The 20,616-nt window shown below is 33.1% G+C and overlaps 2 protein-coding genes and 1 long non-coding RNA gene across 6 annotated transcripts; 1 reads left to right on the top strand and 2 right to left on the bottom strand.

Moving 5' to 3' along the window:
* Positions 1-250: 250 nt before the first annotated feature.
* Positions 251-2,856, bottom strand: LOC131635279 (uncharacterized). Of its 4 annotated transcripts, none has more exons than XR_009293787.1 (5): positions 2,637-2,855; positions 2,094-2,208; positions 1,544-1,999; positions 1,327-1,447; positions 251-506 (listed from the first exon to the last, which is right to left on the bottom strand). It is a non-coding gene; the product is annotated as an uncharacterized LOC131635279 (long non-coding RNA). The 4 variants fall into 4 exon arrangements; XR_009293788.1 differs by having other exon boundaries at positions 1,547-1,999; XR_009293789.1 differs by having other exon boundaries at positions 1,327-1,999; positions 2,094-2,259; positions 2,637-2,856.
* A 434-nt stretch (positions 2,857-3,290) lies between these two features.
* On the bottom strand, positions 3,291-6,484 carry LOC131635285 (THO complex subunit 7A-like). The gene is made up of 3 exons (XM_058905898.1): positions 6,319-6,484; positions 5,498-6,099; positions 3,291-3,633 (listed from the first exon to the last, which is right to left on the bottom strand). The coding sequence occupies exons 2-3, from the start codon at positions 6,089-6,091 to the stop codon at positions 3,499-3,501; spliced, it is 729 nt and encodes a 242-aa protein (XP_058761881.1). The 5' UTR covers positions 6,092-6,099; positions 6,319-6,484; the 3' UTR covers positions 3,291-3,498.
* A 10,704-nt stretch (positions 6,485-17,188) lies between these two features.
* On the top strand, positions 17,189-20,276 carry LOC131635270 (GDSL esterase/lipase At5g45920-like). Its single transcript, XM_058905883.1, has 5 exons — positions 17,189-17,591; positions 17,674-17,892; positions 19,373-19,440; positions 19,573-19,737; positions 19,848-20,276. Exons 1-5 carry the CDS (start codon positions 17,493-17,495, stop codon positions 20,002-20,004), a joined length of 708 nt encoding a protein of 235 aa, XP_058761866.1. The 5' UTR covers positions 17,189-17,492; the 3' UTR covers positions 20,005-20,276.
* The last annotated feature ends 340 nt before the right edge of the window (positions 20,277-20,616 follow it).

The following is a 20,616-nucleotide window of genomic DNA, read 5'->3' as shown; positions in this document are numbered from 1 at the left end:
TCTTTCTAAGTCTTGCGTTGTTTAGTCATTCTATAATATCATACATGCTAGATAATTCTCTAAAGAAATGTAATTTGTTTTTTCTTTATTAGTTTTATGTTCTAAAATAGATTCTTTGTTTAGATTCTACAACATCATATATAAGTATTTATCACAGTAAATTCATAAGTCTATCATACACAATGAAATTTGTTTACCTAAACAGTATAGATAAAACAGGCTTTAAAAATATGTTATAGCTTCAAAAGAAAGAAAAAAAAATAGAAAAGTTCTCGCTGACAGTCATATATACAATATCACAACAAATATTTATTTTTCCTGTTTTTGTAATCAAAATGACATGCCAGTTAATTTTCTTTACATAATATCATATAGTGATATTTCAAGACATTGATGAAAGAACTCAAAATAAACTTTCACAATTTGAACTCTATTATTTCACTCCTAATTTCTTGTTTATAATTTTTCATTTAACTGTGCTTTCTTCATGCTCCAAGAACTCCAACCTGTCATCTTTGATATCAGTAATTTCAATATTGAAAACATAAATTAACACTTTATAATTGATAACTGATATGGGATAAAGTCTAGGTGTAATGCATGCATTTATTTCTCCACCAAAACTCTATGCCACAGAATGATAAATATGTAAAAAAAAGAGTAGAAACTAAACTTACTTATTAGACAAAGTTTCAAATCTCAAAGGTTCCAAAAGTTATATACCAAGGACAAAGTTTCAAGTCTATAAAGGTTCTAGAAGGAGCTAACTGGCCTCAACCAAAGACATCACCAGATGCTAAGTTAAACTTCATGATGAAACTTCTCGACAAATAAATAGTTTCTTAAAGTAATTAGATACTTCCTAGATAGGATTTTTTGTTGTTGTATAACGTAATGTAAATGAAGACACACATAAGTAAATGATGAATTTAAGTTAGAAATTGCTGAGCTATTCTAATTCGCAAAGTACTTTATTTCTACTTGTGAAGTTTTATAAAGGAGACACACTACTCTACCAAGATCATGAGTTATGCTGATTTTGTATTGAACTTCCTTACAAAATGGGTTGATCAAAGTTTTCTTTTCTGTTTTGTGAGAAGTTGAAATCAATACATACTCGTTCCACAATTAAAAAGCTACATCTTATCAATTGAGATTGAGTCCACAATAAAATTACAGGAGATATTGATAACATTACTCTCAGAAACAGAATGATACCATGACTGAACAATTCAATAACAGATATCAATTAGTATAAGAAACATTCAAAAACTATCATCATACATCACATACTCCCTTAAAAGATAGAAAGAACTATCATGTTACCTTTGTTTAATTCATGGACCAAATCTTCAATACCGTCAAGGGGAAGGTTCACTATGTATATGATCATCTAATGGCACCGCTACAGGATTCGAATCATATAATTCTTGACATGGCCAGAAATCTGAAGGAAAAATAACATGATCATAAACATTTAGTTAAAACAGTTCACATCAACATATATAAAATTATGGATTAGAAAATAAAGACGTGGCTCTACAACATTCTTAAAAGTGTCAGCGAGAGCCTTGTTAGAGTGCATTTGTTTAATCTGTCCATCATATTGAGGTAACCAGCTTGATTCAGCATTGGCGGCATGCGGTACGGCATGAGCCCATAATTTGCTGGAGCCTATCAAGTGAAAATTATTGTCATCGCATATCTCGTCAAGAAATTAGTAATGGAAAATAACACACAATAGATAAAGCCCAAAGATCCAACTTCAAATAACCATTAACAAATCAAATCAAGTATTTCCCGTATATTTAATATCTTCATGAATCACGAATCACAGTCAAAAACTCGGATACCATAATCGTCATGGAAAAAGGTAGAATTGTAGAGACGGACTCCCACTCAACTCTAATAGCAGTGGATGAGGACTTTATTCAAGATTATTCAGACTACAAAGCTTCGACGAAACCTCATAGGTTGATGATTCTAAAAGAATTGGTATCTGAAACAATGAAGATGACTTGTATGATTTTACAAAACTAAGTCTTTTTCTTAAATTTCTTCTTTGATGTAATTAAATTATAGTCAGAGTGTACCTTGATGTAACAAAGTGATTTACATGTTTGCCTATAATTCAAAGAAGACACTATCAATTGTCTTAAGCTTTTCCATCTTCTCCTCTCTAGTAATTACAGGAACAACGTAACACAACTGAAATAGAAACACGACCATCATGCTTACTCATTTGTGGATCAAATGCAACTGTAATTTTTTGTTAAGAGAGACAAGTGAGGTGAGACATAGAATAAAGTTAGTCAAAATTACAAAGAAATGTCAATTAATATACTTTATAGCACCACTAAAGTTCAATAACCACTTAAAAGAAGGATATTATCCTCTAATAACTTTGCAATATCAACAGATCTCCTTGGAAAAACAGAAATTCCATTTCCAAACCAGTAGTTTGTAACAAAGAAAAAAACACTTGAAAACCATGGAGTATAGAAGATCTTTCAAGTTAGTGTATTAATTGTTTCTCCAATGTCGATAGTAGATCTTTCAAGTTTTTCAGACACTTTTCCAATCAGATTTGTGAAGAAAAAAATTAAAATCATAAATAAAAAGAAACAAACACTTACCATGGATAATGAAACCCTAACCATCATATCTGTGCAGTCTGGTATAAAAACGTGAACCTGAGAAGATGAACGGTGAACTGGATGTACACGGTGGTGGAGATATGGCGATAGCGGCAGCGGTAATTTAGGGTTTTGAAAGAGAGAACATAGAGGGGGAAATGGCTAGACGATAAAGAGGGAGAAAGAGAGATTGAATCAGAAATGTTTCGGGTAATAGATTGTTCCAAGGATTTGAATTTTAAATTGGACCAATGAAAAATGAACAGGTGTAACATTCTTTGAGGAGAGTTGAAAAAAGTAGTGCTTAATTTGTTAATTACTTTCATGTCCAAATTGCAGCTTAATTTGTTAATTACTTTCATGTCCAAATTGCAGTGCAAATTTATTTTTATGAAAGGGTATTTTTGTCTCTTTGGTCAATTGTTTAGTATATGGTAGATTATTTATTATTTATTATTTATTATTTATATTTATATGGTAGATTATTTATTATTTATTTTTATGAAAGGGTATTTTTTGTCTCTTTGGTCAATTGTTTAGTATATGGTAGATAGTAGATATCTCACTCCTGAATGGTTTTGTTTTTTATATACACGCAATCAAAAACTAGATCCTTTTGGGCGAAAAATGATCAAAAGAAAGAAAAAAAAGAAGTGAAAAAGACACAACAATGTTGAATATATTGTACTACAAAATTTCATAAAAAACTCCAATCAAAATGCAAATGTTACAAAGTTCTAAGGACTATCACAATAACATTGACATTTCATTTACATATGGTTCCTAACCACAGGTAGAAAAACACCAAGAATTCAATGAAGTGTGAGTAAGAGATGCTACAACAGTGAGACTTTCTATTTAGTTAATGATCAACTGCCATTGCTTCCGACCCGCCACTTGTGTCCTCTATCCCATTCTTAAGCTCCTCGGTTGCTATTCTCATCTCCTCCATTAGACTCTTTTGGTCTTCCTCTATAGTATTCTGCAACTCGTCCACCTGCAAGAATATCAAGGAGATTAAATATTGACATCAATGTTTACATTGACAAAAATATTAGAATATGGGACGCCGCCGGTTAAGAATTTGGCATCGTGATATTCCCAGTTCATAACATAGCAAATGAAAAAACAGAAAACAAAGGAAGACTAAGTTTATGAGACACGAAAAGTAAAAGATACATAGAAAATATATAACATATTGTGAAATTCTTGAAGAAAAGGAACTCAATAAATTCAAAATTTTCAATTTGTTCTTCCAAGTTCCAACAAAGGTATGCATGCTATAATAAACAAATAAATAAAACGGAAACCGGAAATTACTGAATATTGATTAAGAATGACTGAATTACACATATGGTTATTACCATTGGAGAAAAACACATGTCCACGATTTATCATCAAGCAAAATTAGGGAGCTAAGACATCAATATCATTCACCCTCATGTCCTAAGTAAAAAAGACTTCAAAGCGAAATAACTAAAGGATGCATTTTACGGTCAGCATATATTATAGAATTTGACAAGAACCTTGTAAGTTGCTTAACCATTTCAGACAATATACTAAAAGGTCACAAGTCATAACTTCTCTATTCCAGTATTCCAGACCTATGAATGTTATTCATATGATTACTTGGTTTGACAATTTTCAGCCCAATCACCAGTTTTAATAATCTAAAAAAATTTTAAGATGATTCAGAAAGGTAAATGCAGATCACAATCAAATAACCAAAATACTGCTTTGTAAGTTAAAATTACCCCCTCTTCCAAATTGCATTTCAAATCTTTCAGTCTACAACAACTGTCCAAAATCCCTTCTCAACTGGTATTCATAACTAAGGCAGCACTCTGCCATTCTCAACTTGATTTAACAGGGCATTCATAGTGCAGGCTGCATTCTGCTATATATTGTATTTACAATTCTTTGTTACTTCATCCTTGCTTCTTTGATTCAGAGAATTCATATGCAAATTGAGTCAAATAAAAAAACGCAGACGCGCGCAGTTTCTAACTTAGTTTTTAAGTATTTGATGTTTTCTTTTATGGTTGATTTCAGTTGAACTTGGAAGGCTGTTGAGTTTCTTTAGACCGAGTTATGTTTTAGATGAAAACAAAAGAGAAATAAGAAAATATTTTCCAGAACCAGACAGACTCTTAGCTTTTCATATACATTAGAAGTTTCATTGACATACTGTTACAATTTCAATACAACAACAACCAAGTCTTATCCCACTAAGTGAGGTCGGCTACATGGATCAACTTTTGTCATAATGTTCTATCCAGGAAAATGTTTCTATCCAAATCGTTAATCTCGAAACCTTTCTTAATAGCTTCTCTAATCTCTTATAGTCTTTCTAGGTCTTCCTCTACTTCTAGTTGTTTGACTTCTCTTCATCTGATCTACTCTCCTTACCATAGACTCTACAAATCTTCTCTCTACATGCCCAAACTACCAAGTTTATTTTCCACCATCTTTTTTACAATAGGTGCTAACACTCTCTAATATTGTCATTTCTAATTGTATCATGCTCAATCTTACCACACATCCATACTCTTACAATTTCAATCATAACCTAAATAAGATATATCTAATATAATGCTCTCTACTTTAAAATAGTGTACGATTTTGCAATAATATTCTCTATTCTCAAGTGGTATTCCTAACTAAGTATCTACATTAGCACATTATTTCGAAAGAGAAATAGCTAAACAATTACGCATAACAAATAGACACAGAGCTGACAATAAAGCAGCGATAAACAGCCGATTAAATTCCTGCATTGCAAATTTCAAATAAGCAAATAACCCAAAAATCACACAAGCAATAGCAACAGCAATTAAGCAAACTAAAAGTCTACCACATACCACATGCAACAAAAGTGAAAACTGCTTCTTCCGAAGCTCCAACAATCTCGAACCAGCAGTATTCTCCGCATCCAACGCCGCTATTTCCTTCTCCAACTCAGTTATAACCTTCTGCGTCTCACATCTCGGCGGCTGCAAAGCAATCAACTTCCTAATCGCCTCACACTCCTCTTTATGCCGTCTCTCCACCTTACTCTCCTCCAATTTCTTCTTATGATCCTCAATATCAACCTGCGCCTGCAAGATCTGGCGATTCATCTCATCTTTTAACTCATTGAAATTATCCTTCTCCCTAACATTAGCCTCGACAATAGCTTTACTCTTCAAAAGAGGAATCTCAAATGTAGTAAGCTCCTGCAAAAAAGCTCGAGCAAGCTTCTCACAGTCGTTGTAGTTATCTTCGTCTTTATCTACCTCGGAGACGAACGAGGTGAACTTCTTTTGAAGCTTCTTCAACGGAGGTTCACCTCGAGTGGTTGTTGTACGGGTAAGAAGCCTGTGTTTGATAATTACATCGTCTTCGGAAGGACCGAATGCGTAGTTTGCTGCAACTGGTTCACCACGACCTGAAACCTTCCTCACTCTTCCCAGCATCTCAATTTCTTGATCAATATTCAATCACATACAAAATTAGGATAATAAAATTGTGTAATTATTGAATTGAAGTAAAATTAGGGTTAGGGTTACATTTATATGAATTGTTCAGTTATCGTTGTTAATGGAATTAGGGTGAAATTGAGTGGTGAAATTGGAAGATAGTGGAAGATGAAATGTTGTTTTTGGGTGGCGAAAATTAGAGAGTGAAGGAGATTAGAATGAACCTGTTTTGGGGCGGCGTGTGCGGTGGTGTACTCCGTGTCTGTGCCTGAGTTCCGGTGAGAGCGGTTTTGGTTCAAATGAAAGAGCGAAGACGCTGCAAAAAGAACGGGCCGAATGGGTTCGTAAATTTAGAGAATTTTATCTGCACCCATAAAATCGAGTTACTTGCCACCCCACATACTACACCTCTCTATATTTCTTATTTCAAAAACTAAAAACTACTAACAAACACGTGCATACATACCAATTCTAGTTTGATACACACATTTATTTATATAATGTATTTATTTTAAATAAAAAATAAAAAAATATTTAAATTAATCATAAATTTTTTTATATAAATATTATTTAGATCAATAATGGTTATTTTTGCGTATATTTTTTTAAATAAATTTTTTTTATCATAAATATCATTTTTCTTATATAAAAATATTTTATATCATTAATAAATTTTCCTATATATAAATATTATTTTTTCTTATATACAAATATTATTTATGTTTATGTATCATTTACAAAAATATCTGAAACAATTGGAAATTTTTGTATATAAAAATATTTATATCAATAATAGATTCTTTTTCCGTATACTTTTTTGGATCATAAATACCATTTTTCGTATATAAAAATATTTAAATCAATAATAGATTTTTTCTTGTATACAAATATTATTTAGATCAATAGTAGTATGTTACAATTGAATAAGTAATACACTTTTTCCCGTACGTGTATACTTAAAAGTTCTCATTTTTATAATAACCAAAGTTCTCATTTGATACGTCCCTATATATATATATATATATATATATATATATATATATATATATATATATATATATATATATATATATATATATATATATATATATATATCTTATTTTTATTGATAATATATATTTGTGAAATGACATCAATAACAAATAATTTTTTTAATATTTAATTGTACAAACATTATTTTAATTGTATAAACTTCATAAATGACATATATTAATATAATAATATTTTGAATCATATAAATTAAAGTTAATGATAAGTAACACATATTTGTATTTTATCCAATAACACACCTTTTCAAGTATATTTTTAAATTCATTTTAATTGAATTTTTTTAAACTAAAATTATTATCATTTTCTTAAAAAATATTGTAACTTAAAATAAAAATTATTTCCAACTATATTTTTTCGTTATTAATATTCAATTACTAAATTTAATTTTTAAAAATTAAATACCATTTTAAATGTAAATTAACAGTCATTTAAAATGATCATAATAATCTTTTTATTAAAAAATAATTTATTAAAATATTTTGATTTATAATTTATTATTATTATTATTATTATTATTATTATTATTATTATTAATAATAATAATAATTAAGTAATTAAAAGTGAAAAGTGAGTTGGAAAGTGAAAAGTGAAAAGTGAGGTGAAAAAAACCAATAAAAAACATATTTTGTCCTCAAATTATTAATTTAGACTAAGCTAACAAAATGGTATTTTTGTGATTTACAAAACAACAACTTTTCTTATATTATAGATAATCTTTTTATTAAAAAATAATTTATTAAAATATTTTGATTTATAATTTATTATAAAAAATAATAATAATAATAATAATAATAATAATAATAAAGTAATAAAAAGTGAAAAAGTGAAAAGTTGGAAAGTGAAAAGTGAGCTGAAAAAAACCAATAAAAAATATATTTTGTCCTCAAATTATTAATTTAAACTAAGCTAACAAAAGGGTATTTTTGTGATTTCCAAAACAACAACTTTTCTTATATTATAGATTATTAATTTAGACTAAGCTAACAAAAGGATATTTTTGTGATTTTCAAAACAACAACTTTTCTTATATTGTAGATGAAAAAAATTTAAACTTAAATTATTATTATTTTCTTAAAAAATATTGTATCTTAAAATAAAAATCATTTCAAATTATATTTTTTTCGTTATTAATATTCTATTACTAAAGTTAATTTTTAAAAATTAAATACTATTTTAAATGTAAATTAACAATCATTTAATATGGTCATAATAATCTTTTTATTAAAAAATAATTTATTGAAATATTTTGATTAATAATTTATTAGAAATAATAGTAATAAAGTAATAAAAAGTGAAAAGTGAAAGTTAAAAAGTGAAAAGTGAAAAGTTAGTTGGAAAGAGAAAAGTGAGTTGGAAAAAACAACAAAAGATATTTTTTGCCCTCAAATTATTAATTTAGACTAAGATAAGAAAATGGTATTTTTGTGATTTCCACAACAACAACTTCTCCTATATTTTAGATGTCTTTGACACTATTTTTTTTAAAAAAATTATACTAGTTAAAAAAAATTTATTATTAGTGTTGGGTAAAAATCCAAATTTTCGGTGAGCAAAGCAAAATTTTCGGTACAAATATTAGGGCATATCATAAATTGTTTGAGTTTGGGAAATTTTCTATTGTATTTTATTAGAAATTCCAAAACTTCCAGGGCGATTATAAAATATTTAGAAAAGTTACAAAATTTTCGGGACAATACATACTTAACCGGAAATATCAAATTTTCGTAATACCGGAAATTTCCCAATAACTTGAAATTCTTGGTATGTCTGCAAATGAAATTTTGTATCTGTGTGGTCCAGAGCCGACAGCTTCTTCTATAGACCCATGTACAGATTATACGAAGTTCTTCACCACAAATACGGTATATTTCATATTAAAATAATACAGTTATAATTGTTTTCCGTCATTTATGAAATTGATAACGTTTAATAATTATACGTTGCAATTGACAGATTGTTAACTCCCGAAAAGAAGTTTTAGCATGGGCACAATCTACTGGCAAACAACACAGTATTGTTGTTGTTACTGTTCGTTCGTATTCTGCTAATGGAATCTGATGGAGGAAGGATAAATTCATGATGGGTTGCGAAAGAGGAGGAAATTATAAAAGAAGAAATGCATATGAAACCACTAATTTCTCTAATCGCATTTTAGTATGAAGGTTAAATGTCTGTTTAGGCTGAGATTTGTTCCAAGTGGTATCGGTTGGAAGGTCATGGTTAGAAGTGGGATGCACAATCATAGACTAGATAATGATTTGGAAGGTTATAATATATTGGGTCGTCTAAAAGATCATGAAAGAAAGTTTGTGAATGATAAGACGAAGTACAATATGGCTTCAAGGTACATAATTGCTGCTTTGAAAGACAAAGATCCATGAAATTTCACGAGTATTACTCAGGTGTATGAGGCTAGATCAACATACTGAATAGGCAGGAGAGGTACATTGAGAGAAACGCAAATGTTATTGAGCCTATTTAATCTTAAGGAAAGATGTGAGTGAACGATAAAAGTTTCACTAAATTTCTTGAATTGTTGAAAGAAATGCTTCTCGAAGGTAACACGTTGTTGAATCGTACTTATGAGGCCAAGAAGATATTGTGCCCAATGGGCTTGGATTATGTTAAAATACATGCATGTCGTAATGATTGCATCTTATATGGAAAAGAGTTTGAAAACTTGAAGAAAGGCCCGAGGTGTGGGGAGTCACGCTACAAGTAGAAGAACAATGGTGTTGATGACGATGATAGTGTAACTAGCCAGAGTGTTCCTGCCAAGGTGATGTGGCATCTACCAATAATTCTAAGGTTCAAGAGATTGTTTGCTAATGTTAGTGACACAAACAATATTAAATGGCATGCAGATGAAAGAGTTTGTGATGGAAAATTTTGCCTAATGATTGTTACGTATGCCTAAGTTTAATGTAATTTACTTGGAGTGCGTACGACATTGGTAAATATTCATTATATACAATATCAAAGGATGATTGTAACACCATGCAAAATAGTGGGGTTATGGTTGAGGTTGAATCCATCTAGAGCGTACTTTGGGATCATTTAGGAGATTTTGAATATTGACTATATTTCTTTTAAAGTGCCTTTATTTAAGTGAAAGTGGATTGACAACAACACCAATGTAGAAACCGATGAATTACGTAATTGTTGAATTGAAGTAAAATTAGGGTTAGGGTTAAATTTACATGAATTGTTCAGTTATTGTTGTTTATGTGATTAAATGTGATTAAGTGGTGAAATTGGAAGATAGTGGAAGTTTGTGTGGCGAAAAAATTATAGAGTAAAGGAGATTAGAATGAACCTGTTTTTGGGCAGCGTGTGCAGTGGTGTGCGCCATGTTTGTGCCTGAGTTCTGATGAGTATGGTTCTGGTTCAAATGAAAGAGTGAAGTCGATGGAGAAAGAACGGCCCTAATGGGTTCGTAAATTCGTTCCTTAAAGTTATAAAAATTGGCTTACTCTTCGTAAAGTTAATCTTCCACTACGTTGAAAACTCAAAAATATTTTTAAAATTCAAAGATACATGATGCATCTATATATATATATATATATATATATATATATATATATATATATATATATATATATATATATATATATATATATTGAAAATGTATCTCTAGAAATGAATTTATGTAATAAAAAAAAACTCCATCCTTAAAATCTGTAACAATATTCTGCAATGTTTTATCCTTGTCCATGACAACCAGGCAAACAAAGCCAGTTAAGTGAGTTTTGTTAAAAAGGATAAAGAGAATGATTGAAGCAGCTAATGAAACTAAGTTGATGAATTGTCACATGTTTTTTTTGGGAAATAAGACCATGCCTCAATCGACAACAGGAAAAACCTCCTTCAGACTTACTTATGGGACTGAAGTTGCCATTCCAGTCAAGATGAAGAATTTTGTTGGAGAATGACACACCCCTTGGAGGAAGGAGATAACATGCAAACCATCCGGAAATAGGTGGAATTTTTGGAAAATAAGAGATCTTCTGCCGCCCTCAATCCCTCATGAACATCGCTTTGAAGCAAGCGATTGCAACCAGGTACAATCGGTGGGTAAGGCTTCAAGACTTCCAGGTTGATGACCTTGTGTTGAGACGGGACAGTGTAGGAATAAAGAATGTTAGGGACGGTAATCTTGCTACTGATTAAGAACGATCATACATGGTCAAGACTAGCACATGGAATGAAGTATACACCATGTAGACCTTATCTAGGAGATCAATCCTAATAACATGGAAGGCTACTAAGCTTAAATAACATTTTAGCTAAAGTATTATTCTGAATTGCACCAATGCAAATCGGGAAAAAAACTCTCTGATGTAATACCTTTGAAATGAAGAATGCATTATTATTCCTTGTTGAATTGTATGATCATTTTTCCTAATATAGAATAGGACACATGACTAATGCGACAAAACCCAAAACGGGGAAAACTAAGCCACCCTTGGCACACCCACTCCTCTTGGCATCGAACCACTCTATAGCACAGGTGGTAAAGCCTCGATAGGTCAGTATTAAATAGGTTTTCACCTGGAGGAAGGTAAGAGGAACTGACCTTTGACAGAGCACGACCTCTAAATACGCCAAAGAAAAGCGCTCAACTTGTCCGTGCCACAAATATGATAGAAAAAATAAAATCATAGAGAACTATGTGTGAAAATAAAATCATGAAGATTATATGATGAAATAAAATCATGAAAAACTATACAACCACTTTTATCATGAAGATTTCCTAAAGGAAGTAAGCATGGGCATTCTGATTGCCGCATATAATACCTTTCTTAGAGGAAATCTTTGCCTCTGCTTTGGTCTAGTAGAAACATGTGTTATATTAAGAATGTTAAAGAATAACTTTAAAGTCGGCACTTCATCCCAGTACTCGTACCAATGTTGGAACAACTTTACAAAATCCCAAGCTATCTGGTGCTCCTAAAAGGGAGTGATTATCAAGGGATTCAATACCCCCACTTCAAAATCGTTGAAGGGAAATCTAAGTCTTATTATGGAAAACATACACATCTCTTACCCAGCTTATCATGAGAGACATTTCAATTAGAGGATGAACCGACATCCTGATGGGCTCCCTCTTAATGCTTTGAGCATTATAGGAAAAAGAAGTTGTACCCACCAAAACCATGTTCCCCTAAAGCATTGAGTGACATCAGCGGGAAAATCAAGGCCTTGTTGGTTCTTTTCAACCATCTCCACCCTGAAGTCAACAAAATGAAAATGGATTCCATAAGCTCTTGAATGACCCCCGAAATCAAGATGCTCCCTAACTTCCTTGTAGCTAGGTTCCTGCACATTCAAAGACCTGAAAGCTTTAATGTAGGAGCGAGCCTTTAGATCATCCTAATACACCTCGAAAGACTCAGAATCTGCCACAAGAAACGCAAAAGAGGAAGGACCAGAGTCGATTTCTTCATTAAGGGGGCGATCCTAAATCACCCCTCCAACTCCTCCTACGCGATTATCTGCATTTCCGCCAAATTGGGGATTCACGAGTTCATTACCACTTTTGATAGAACCTTCCTTGAACTCAGAATTGTCATTAAGGATTACGATGATAGAAAAGGGCGAATATCTACCAAAGGAGTAATACCCAATATTTCAGGGTTTACCACCTTGTGTGAGATAAAGTGTCACTAATATCAGCGCAACTGATTATGTCTATAATGTTTGTTGGTTCATCTCCTAAATTGGCCATTGCTAAAAATAAAAAGCAAGAAGCGATAATAGTAAACAAGAGGAAAATAAATGGTATCTGGAAAGAACTGGAGATGCGAAGGTAAAGTTTTAATGAAAAGTCATAAAAAAATGTGAGAGACAAAATGAGATTGCAAAATATGAATAGAAAAAAAACAGATGTAGTAAGATGTCACTAGAGCTCGAAGAGCGATAATCATAATTGAGAGGTAGAGAGAAAATACAGTTTGCACAAAGGGTGAATCGTAACCTGTAAGGAGAAACTACCTTTATGTAATAGAACAAAGTAGACAAATCAACGACCCAAAACGGATGAAGAGGTAGAGGAAAATTAACGGACAAGTTTATCTCAAGATCACAATGACACTCGAGTGCTCTTAAGCACTTTAAAGCACAATGTCACACCCTACCTTAGGAATCAAAGGGCACATGTCAGAATGATCCTACCGAACATTTCAATGTCGATTTACTTTTAATGTGTCTGTTTACAAGGTCAACCACTCTCACTCTCCAAACATTTCTATTATGTAAAGTAAGAGCATGTCACGAATACCACATTAAAAAAGGAAAGCAACTCAAAATCTAAAAGGTCTCCATTTTTGCATAATGACAAACCTTAGGACAACTATTATGTGTCGCTCACAAGACTAAGGATAGAAAAACTCAATCACGATGAAGTCTAGCTCAAGAGCATGCTCACTACAAAAAATGTTCTCTGCAGCGACGTGGATTACACGTCGCAACGTGCAAAATCACGTGGCAACCAAAAAGTAGCGACGTGAACATATATGTCGCAGGAGCATGCATGGCAACATTGTAGCGACGTGGAGACCACGTCAGAAAGTAGCGACGTGACTCCCACGTCGCAACAGGATTACATAGGAAACAGCTCCCTGCACACACAGCAGGTAGGGGTGGCAAAACGGGCCGGGGCCCGCCGGGCCGCCCGCGCACCCGCCAAAAATTGGCGGGTTGGGTTGGAATTTTAGGCTCGCCGCTCACCAAAGCCCGTCCCGCCAAAACCCGCCGCCCGCCATACCCGCCCCGCCAAAGCCCGCCGCTCGCCAAAACCCGCTCCTCCTCCAAAACTCACTCTTTTTTTAGTTAATTCTAGTAATTGGAATTATTGATGGTTTATTTTATATATTTATTTATAAATATATGTAATATTTTTTAGAGTAAATTTGTTAAAAAATTACTTTTATAAAAAATTGTTTTAAAAAATAAGTGAAATGTTTAATTAAAAGGTAAAAAAAAACATATTAATCTATTAAAAAAATATAAATAAAAATAGGCGGGTAAGCCCGCCGCCCGCCAACCCGCCATCTTGGCGGGGCGGGCATGATTTTGATGCCCATTTTACTTGGCGGGCATGCCCGCCCCGCTCGTTTTTTGGCGGGCATAAGGCGGGACGGGCGGCGGGCGGGGCGGGCGGCCCGTTTTGCCACCCCTAACAGCAGGTGTGGCAGGTGTGGGAAAGTGTGTTTGTTGACCAATGTAGCGACGTGTTTCCCACATCGCTACATTAAATGCTTTTTTTTTTTAAAAAAAATTTATTCACGCTAGATTTGTTTTGTTTTATATATTTTATATAATTAATATATAATAAAATATATATAATAAAATATATATAATAAAATTTATATATAATAAAATTTATATAATAAAATTTATATAATAAAATCTATAAAATAAAATTTATATAATAAAATTTATAAAAACTAATTTATATAATAAATTTGTATAAAATAAATTCATATAATAAACATTATATAATAAATTCAATTAAATAAAACTAAAAATTTAAAACTAATATTTTAATGAATTAAAATGTAGAATATTTTACATAAAAATAAATTTAAAACAAATAAAATACAAAATGTTTTTAAGAGGCATCATCCGGAAAATAATTATCCGGATTAAAATCATCAGCCACCCCGTCATCCTCCGGCTTTTGAGGAGGAGCATTACTGTAATTTCCACCTCCTTGCATAAACCGTCTCATCTGCTCCTCCATCTCAGCTTGCTTCTTCATAATGCCCTCCATCTGTCGCGCATGCTGCTCCTCAATATCAGACTGCTTCTTCCGCATCATCTCGATCTGGGCCTCACTTTCGCGTCTCGTCAATTGCCTTACTATAATTCAGTTTGTTCCTGTGTCAGATTTGGTTGACGCGATCCACCCTCTCCATCCTGAACTCTTTGAAACAGATTGCGGTCACCACGTCTATAGCTGGCCGTCAAATTTCCAGCACCAAAAAAGCAACCATTAGGTCCTTTTTCTTTAATAACCTCACACCAAATATAGTGATCAACATTCGCGTTAAGCGGCTCCCCCTCTGCTGGCATGTATTGAGGATTATTTTCCAGAAAAATGGCAAGTCGGCTATCATAATCTTCCTGCACACATATTCAATAAAAAAAATTAAGTTAAATATTTAAATACATATTTAATTATACTAATTAAATATGTATATACTATAAATTAAAATATATTAAAAAGTTGCCACGTGATTTTCACGCCACAGCTTATGATTTGCCACATGATTTTAACGTGGCAATTTATCAATTGCCACATGAAATTCACGTCACAAATTTTGTATTAATTTAAAAAAAATAAACAACGTAAATTTCACTTACAAGATACAACTTCGTGCGCTCGTCGACAAAACCTCCCGATCTCCTTGTCCGGGTCCTCGAAATCAGCTCAAGCATCAATGGTTTTCTCCCCAACTCCTTAGCCTAAATAATATAATTAAAAATAATTAGTAAAATATATTATGAATAAAGATGTAACTTAAAAATTTTAAAATTTTTACCAATCGTCGGGCATGCTCAGCGGTGCTAATACTTCCAACTGTGTTGACACAACCGCCCTTTTCAGATGCCCTCATCTTCTTAAAAGTTTCTGATTTAGCCCGGAATTCTGGACTCCTCCAATATGTAACAAGCTCATGAAAAACCTCCTCGCCTATCCAGTTAGGACGGATGCCATGAAGCTCATAATTCTCCCTTACTCGCCGCAGCATATCAGACATTCTTTTAGAGCATCTGGTATTGAAAACTTTCTGAACACTTTTTTCACTCAAAGGATCCCACACACATTTCTCCTGCAATAATGTTGTATGACATTAAAATAAAATGTTAAGTAATTATAATGAGAATTTTATTTAAATAACTATAACTAAAACAATAAAGTAAATGCGTAACCTATATAAATAACAATACCCTAAACATTCTAAACCATTCATCTTTATTTTTGACGTCCCCATAGCTCTTAAAAGCTGATTTATACATCTGCTGAATTATATAGTTAACAACCCTAGCAGCAGTCCGACTCGGCGTAAAACTGAAACAAAAAATGAAAATGTTAGATATAAATTTATAAAAAAATGAAAATGTATACATACTATAAAAGTTTTTAAATAGGAAACTTACTTGCTTCCTTCGGGCTGAATCCAAAATCTGCCGTCAATGACATGAATCTCATCGGGATCATCCCTCCCACGAAGGTGTGGTGGAGTGAAGTGAATTGCTTTCATTAATACACAATGTAGCGACGTGAATTAAACCTCACTATTTGCCACGTGCTAAACACGTCGCAACAAGCAAACGGTAATATTTAATGTCTCTGCCATAAATGCTGTCACCTAGTCATTTCAGTGGAACGTTGTAATTTCGTTTTAAATGTTGCGACGTGATTACAACGTCACAACTGAATTTTTTAAAATTTGAATCTCCCCCCAATCTCCCCCATGTGAACGTTATAGCTTTTTAAATTTTAATTTATACATTTAATGTAGCGACGTGTAACCCACGTCGCAACAATATTCACGTAACCCAACACCTGACACCTCATTACTTTATGTTTATAAAGTTATTTTAAATTTAAAAGCATGTTGCGACGTGATTGTCACGTCGCTACAGGCAATAATTACCTACGTGACTTCCATGTCGCTAATTTATGTAGCTGGGGAGGACTTTTTTTGTAGTGGCTTACCAAGACGTTGAGGACTTAAGGTACTCACAACCAGGGGATATGCACTTGGTTCTCACGCTCGAACGATCTCCCACCGTCAGATACAATCAAATGATCCTCGTGTAAGACGTCAAATCACACAAAAATAATTTTTTCTGCTCACACTATAAAAAAACCCAACTAGTGCTATTTCAAATATTCTCTCATTCATACACGGATTCTTTAGAGTTACATTGTTAACTTTCCAATTCCACTCATCTCCAACAACTCACTCTATTCAATCTTTATAAATTTGTAACGATATAAACAATGTAAAAAAAAAAAAGAGAGAGAGAATATTCCAAATGTTTTATTCATTTGGAGATCGAGAATGAAGCTCTTTATGTCACTATCCCTCGCCCATCTTGGTTGCGTCTCTGTCAGCATGCGTCTTTTTTAGTGCACTGCAATATATTGTGAGCATTTTTTAAAATTGCAGCCTTTTTTTCCACCGAAAAGCAATTGATTACAAGAAAGTTCTATTATTTATCTATTCTTCAACAAAAGTACCAGGAGATAGATACACGCTACTGAATCTTCCTTTTGTTTTTCTCTTCAATTTCTGCATTCACCAACCACGCGCTTCTCCGAAACAACACTTCGATGAGGCCAAAGATATATCTTTTTGGTGATTCCATCACTGAAGATTCCTTCGAACTTGGAGGATGGGGTGCTTCTCTTGCCCACCATTTCTCTCGCACGGTAAAACCTATTTTTGTGTTTTTTTCGTGATGGGTTTTGTGAATTGGGTTTAAAGTTTGAAGCTTTGTGTTTTGTGTATCAGGTGGATGTGGTTCTTAGAGGGTACAGTGGGTATAATACGAGATGGGCGTTGAAGGTGTTGGAAAGGGTTTTTTCTGAGTCACAGGAAAGTGATCCTATTGCTGTGACTGTTTTCTTTGGGGCTAATGATGCTTGTCTTCCTGATAGATACTCTGCTTTTCAACATGTGCCTCTTGATGAATTCAAGGAGAATCTTCGATCCATTGTCTCCTTCTTCAAGGTAACAACCCATATTCCTTGTTGGAAATTTTATCTCGAGATTAATGATTTGGATAAAAGCATGATTCTGGATATAATATTATGGCGGAAGTTGATCATTGTAGTCGATGATACTTAATGAGATAAGACTTGGTTGTTGTTGGTGTTTTTGTTGTATGTTAATAGTATCAAAAGTTTGGGTGCTGAGAGTGCACTCCTGGTAAGTTCGAATCCCACCCGTAGTAACTAACCGTTTTTGTTTTTGGTCAGTCCATACAAAGTTTTGTTTTTACTTTGATTGGACCCCTTGTGCACGGTGGGATTGGTCCCCCGGATTACTTAGTAAATGATAATTTTAGTAAATGATAGTGATTAAGTGATGGATTGGTGGTTGAAATTCAAATCGATTTCAGTAATAATCTAGACATCACATACATGTAATTGGGTGGAACTCATGAATTTTAATCAATAAATAAATATCTTGAAAAGAGTGTGTTACTAGCCTATTTCAATTGAATGTAACCATATACGATGGTTTTGTGTTCGTCTGGCACCTGATACGTCTTGATTATGAATCGTTGGTGATACATGATCCACGTTTCTTTACTGTCACAAAAGGTTTAGAAAGTAGTTTTGACCCTTGTGGGCATGATAAGCGTGCTTTGGTTGTGTATATTGCATGTTAGTGTTACAAAAAGATTAATAATTTGTCATTTGGTGGGTTTGGATGTTATGATGATTTATATATCTTGTGGGGTAGTCAAGTGTTGGTTGTTGCAACCTTGTGGGGCTTCAGGAATTGAATAATAGAAGCGGGCCCTTATAGAATAGGTGATGTCAAATGAAACACGTGCAATGGCTGTGGCTATAGGGACACTCCAAAGGTTTTTTTTTTATTCCATGCTTTTCTGTGGTAGTGGATTTTGCACGAGATGCTTGAGTTAAAGATCCACTTTTTATTGAATTGTGTCTTGTCTTGCTTTGTTTTCACAACCTAAACATTGTGTCATTATTTGGCTTCCATGCAGTTTTGTTATCATTTGGTTTGGTCACCTATGGGCTGTTTGGTAGGTATGCATTTAACAAGGTGGGGTTATGGGGAAGTCCCACATTTACTTTTGGAGTGGATGAATGGTCTCTCTCTTTAAGGATTAAGATATCTATTCAACATTCCTAGGGAAAAGTTTTAGACCATTGCTTGGCCCGTGGGTTCATCACTGTTGAGTATTGACCCTTAGTAGAATATTAAGACGTCGTTTGATCTATATAACTGAGCCCATTTAGTGGGATAAGACATGGTTGTTGTTGTAGGCTTCTACCAGATGTGGTCTGGTGTGAAGGGAAGTAGATGTTTACAATCTTATCTTTAGAAACAGAGGTGCTGTTGTTAGGATTTGAACTTGTGACCTTTAGGTAGGTAGCAACCACACTGTTGTGTCGAGGTTCGCCCTCAAATGTGTAAATTTTATAATTGGATATTGCAAATTTCCTTTGAATTTCAGAAGCGATGGCCTACAACTCATGTTCTCCTAATAACTCCTCCTCCCATCGATGAAGAAGCACGACTTAGGTATTTCTTTATTGACCCTTTGTGTATCTTGCTGTCACTGATTCTATAAGGTTTACTTTGTTTGTGAGATTTAGATATATAATGCTAATAGAGGTTAATCATACTTGAAGAAATTCTAAAACTATTTTGCAGGTATCCATATCTGGACAATCCAGAGAATCTTCCCGAAAGGACAAACGAAGCTGCCGGTGAATATGCTAGAGCATGCATTGCTGTCGCCAATGAATGTCAAGTTCCCGTCATTGATCTCTGGACCAAAATGCAACAATCACCCGGCTGGGAAAAATTCTATTTAAGGTTTCTAAAACTTACTATCTTCGTTTATCTTCACTTATGGCATTCTGAATCTAAATGTCAACAATTTTTACGATTTACCATTTAATTACGATTTTTTAACTGACATGTAGTGACGGTTTGCATCTCACTAATGGAGGTAATCAACTTGTCTTTGAGGAAGTTATCAGAAAGCTGAGAGATATAGGACTGAGTGTCGAATCGGTGCCAATTGATCTCCCTCTTATATCTGATATTGACCCTAATGATCCAATGAAGGCATTTCTATAGTAAATAGAATAAATTACCTGAAAATATTTTGATCTTCCTTTTGCTGCTAAGAATGATTTCTATGGAAAACAATATATTCTTCAAGTGGTATATGCTTTTTCTTTCTGAAAATATTAGATATTCCATTTTGTATTGTTTGGTAATGATTGTAAATGAACTAGATTGAAGTGGTACCTAATACTTGATCCACAACATTTATTTATGTCAAACGTGATATTGTGATTTACTATTAATTTTTGGATAAATTTTCATATTGGATGTTTGGTTGTTTATGTTCAAGTGAGTTCTTAGCATCATCCCTGAAATTTATGTCATGTGACAGAAAATCATCTAGAATGTGTTGATATAACAAACTTGTTTATGTATATAAAAACACTTCAATAGGAAGCAAATGCAAGTGAATATTCATACATATTTTTGCAAACTAATTATCTAGAGTGGGATAATTTATTTGGGCTTGAATTAGAGATGGTCCATGACAAAATAGCCTATGAAAGAATAATAAGGTTTGGATCCATCACCTATCATCTGCCTCACTTATTACACGTTGAATATCTGTGAAAGGATGTCAATGAAGGAGGAAAATTGCCTCACTTATTACACGTGGAATAT

This window comes from Vicia villosa, unplaced genomic scaffold (genome assembly GCF_029867415.1).
Source record: "Vicia villosa cultivar HV-30 ecotype Madison, WI unplaced genomic scaffold, Vvil1.0 ctg.001462F_1_1, whole genome shotgun sequence".
NCBI classification, from domain to species: domain Eukaryota; kingdom Viridiplantae; phylum Streptophyta; class Magnoliopsida; order Fabales; family Fabaceae; genus Vicia; species Vicia villosa.
Note: the sequence above shows the minus strand (reverse complement) of the source record. Positions and strands in the feature narration are given on the sequence as shown.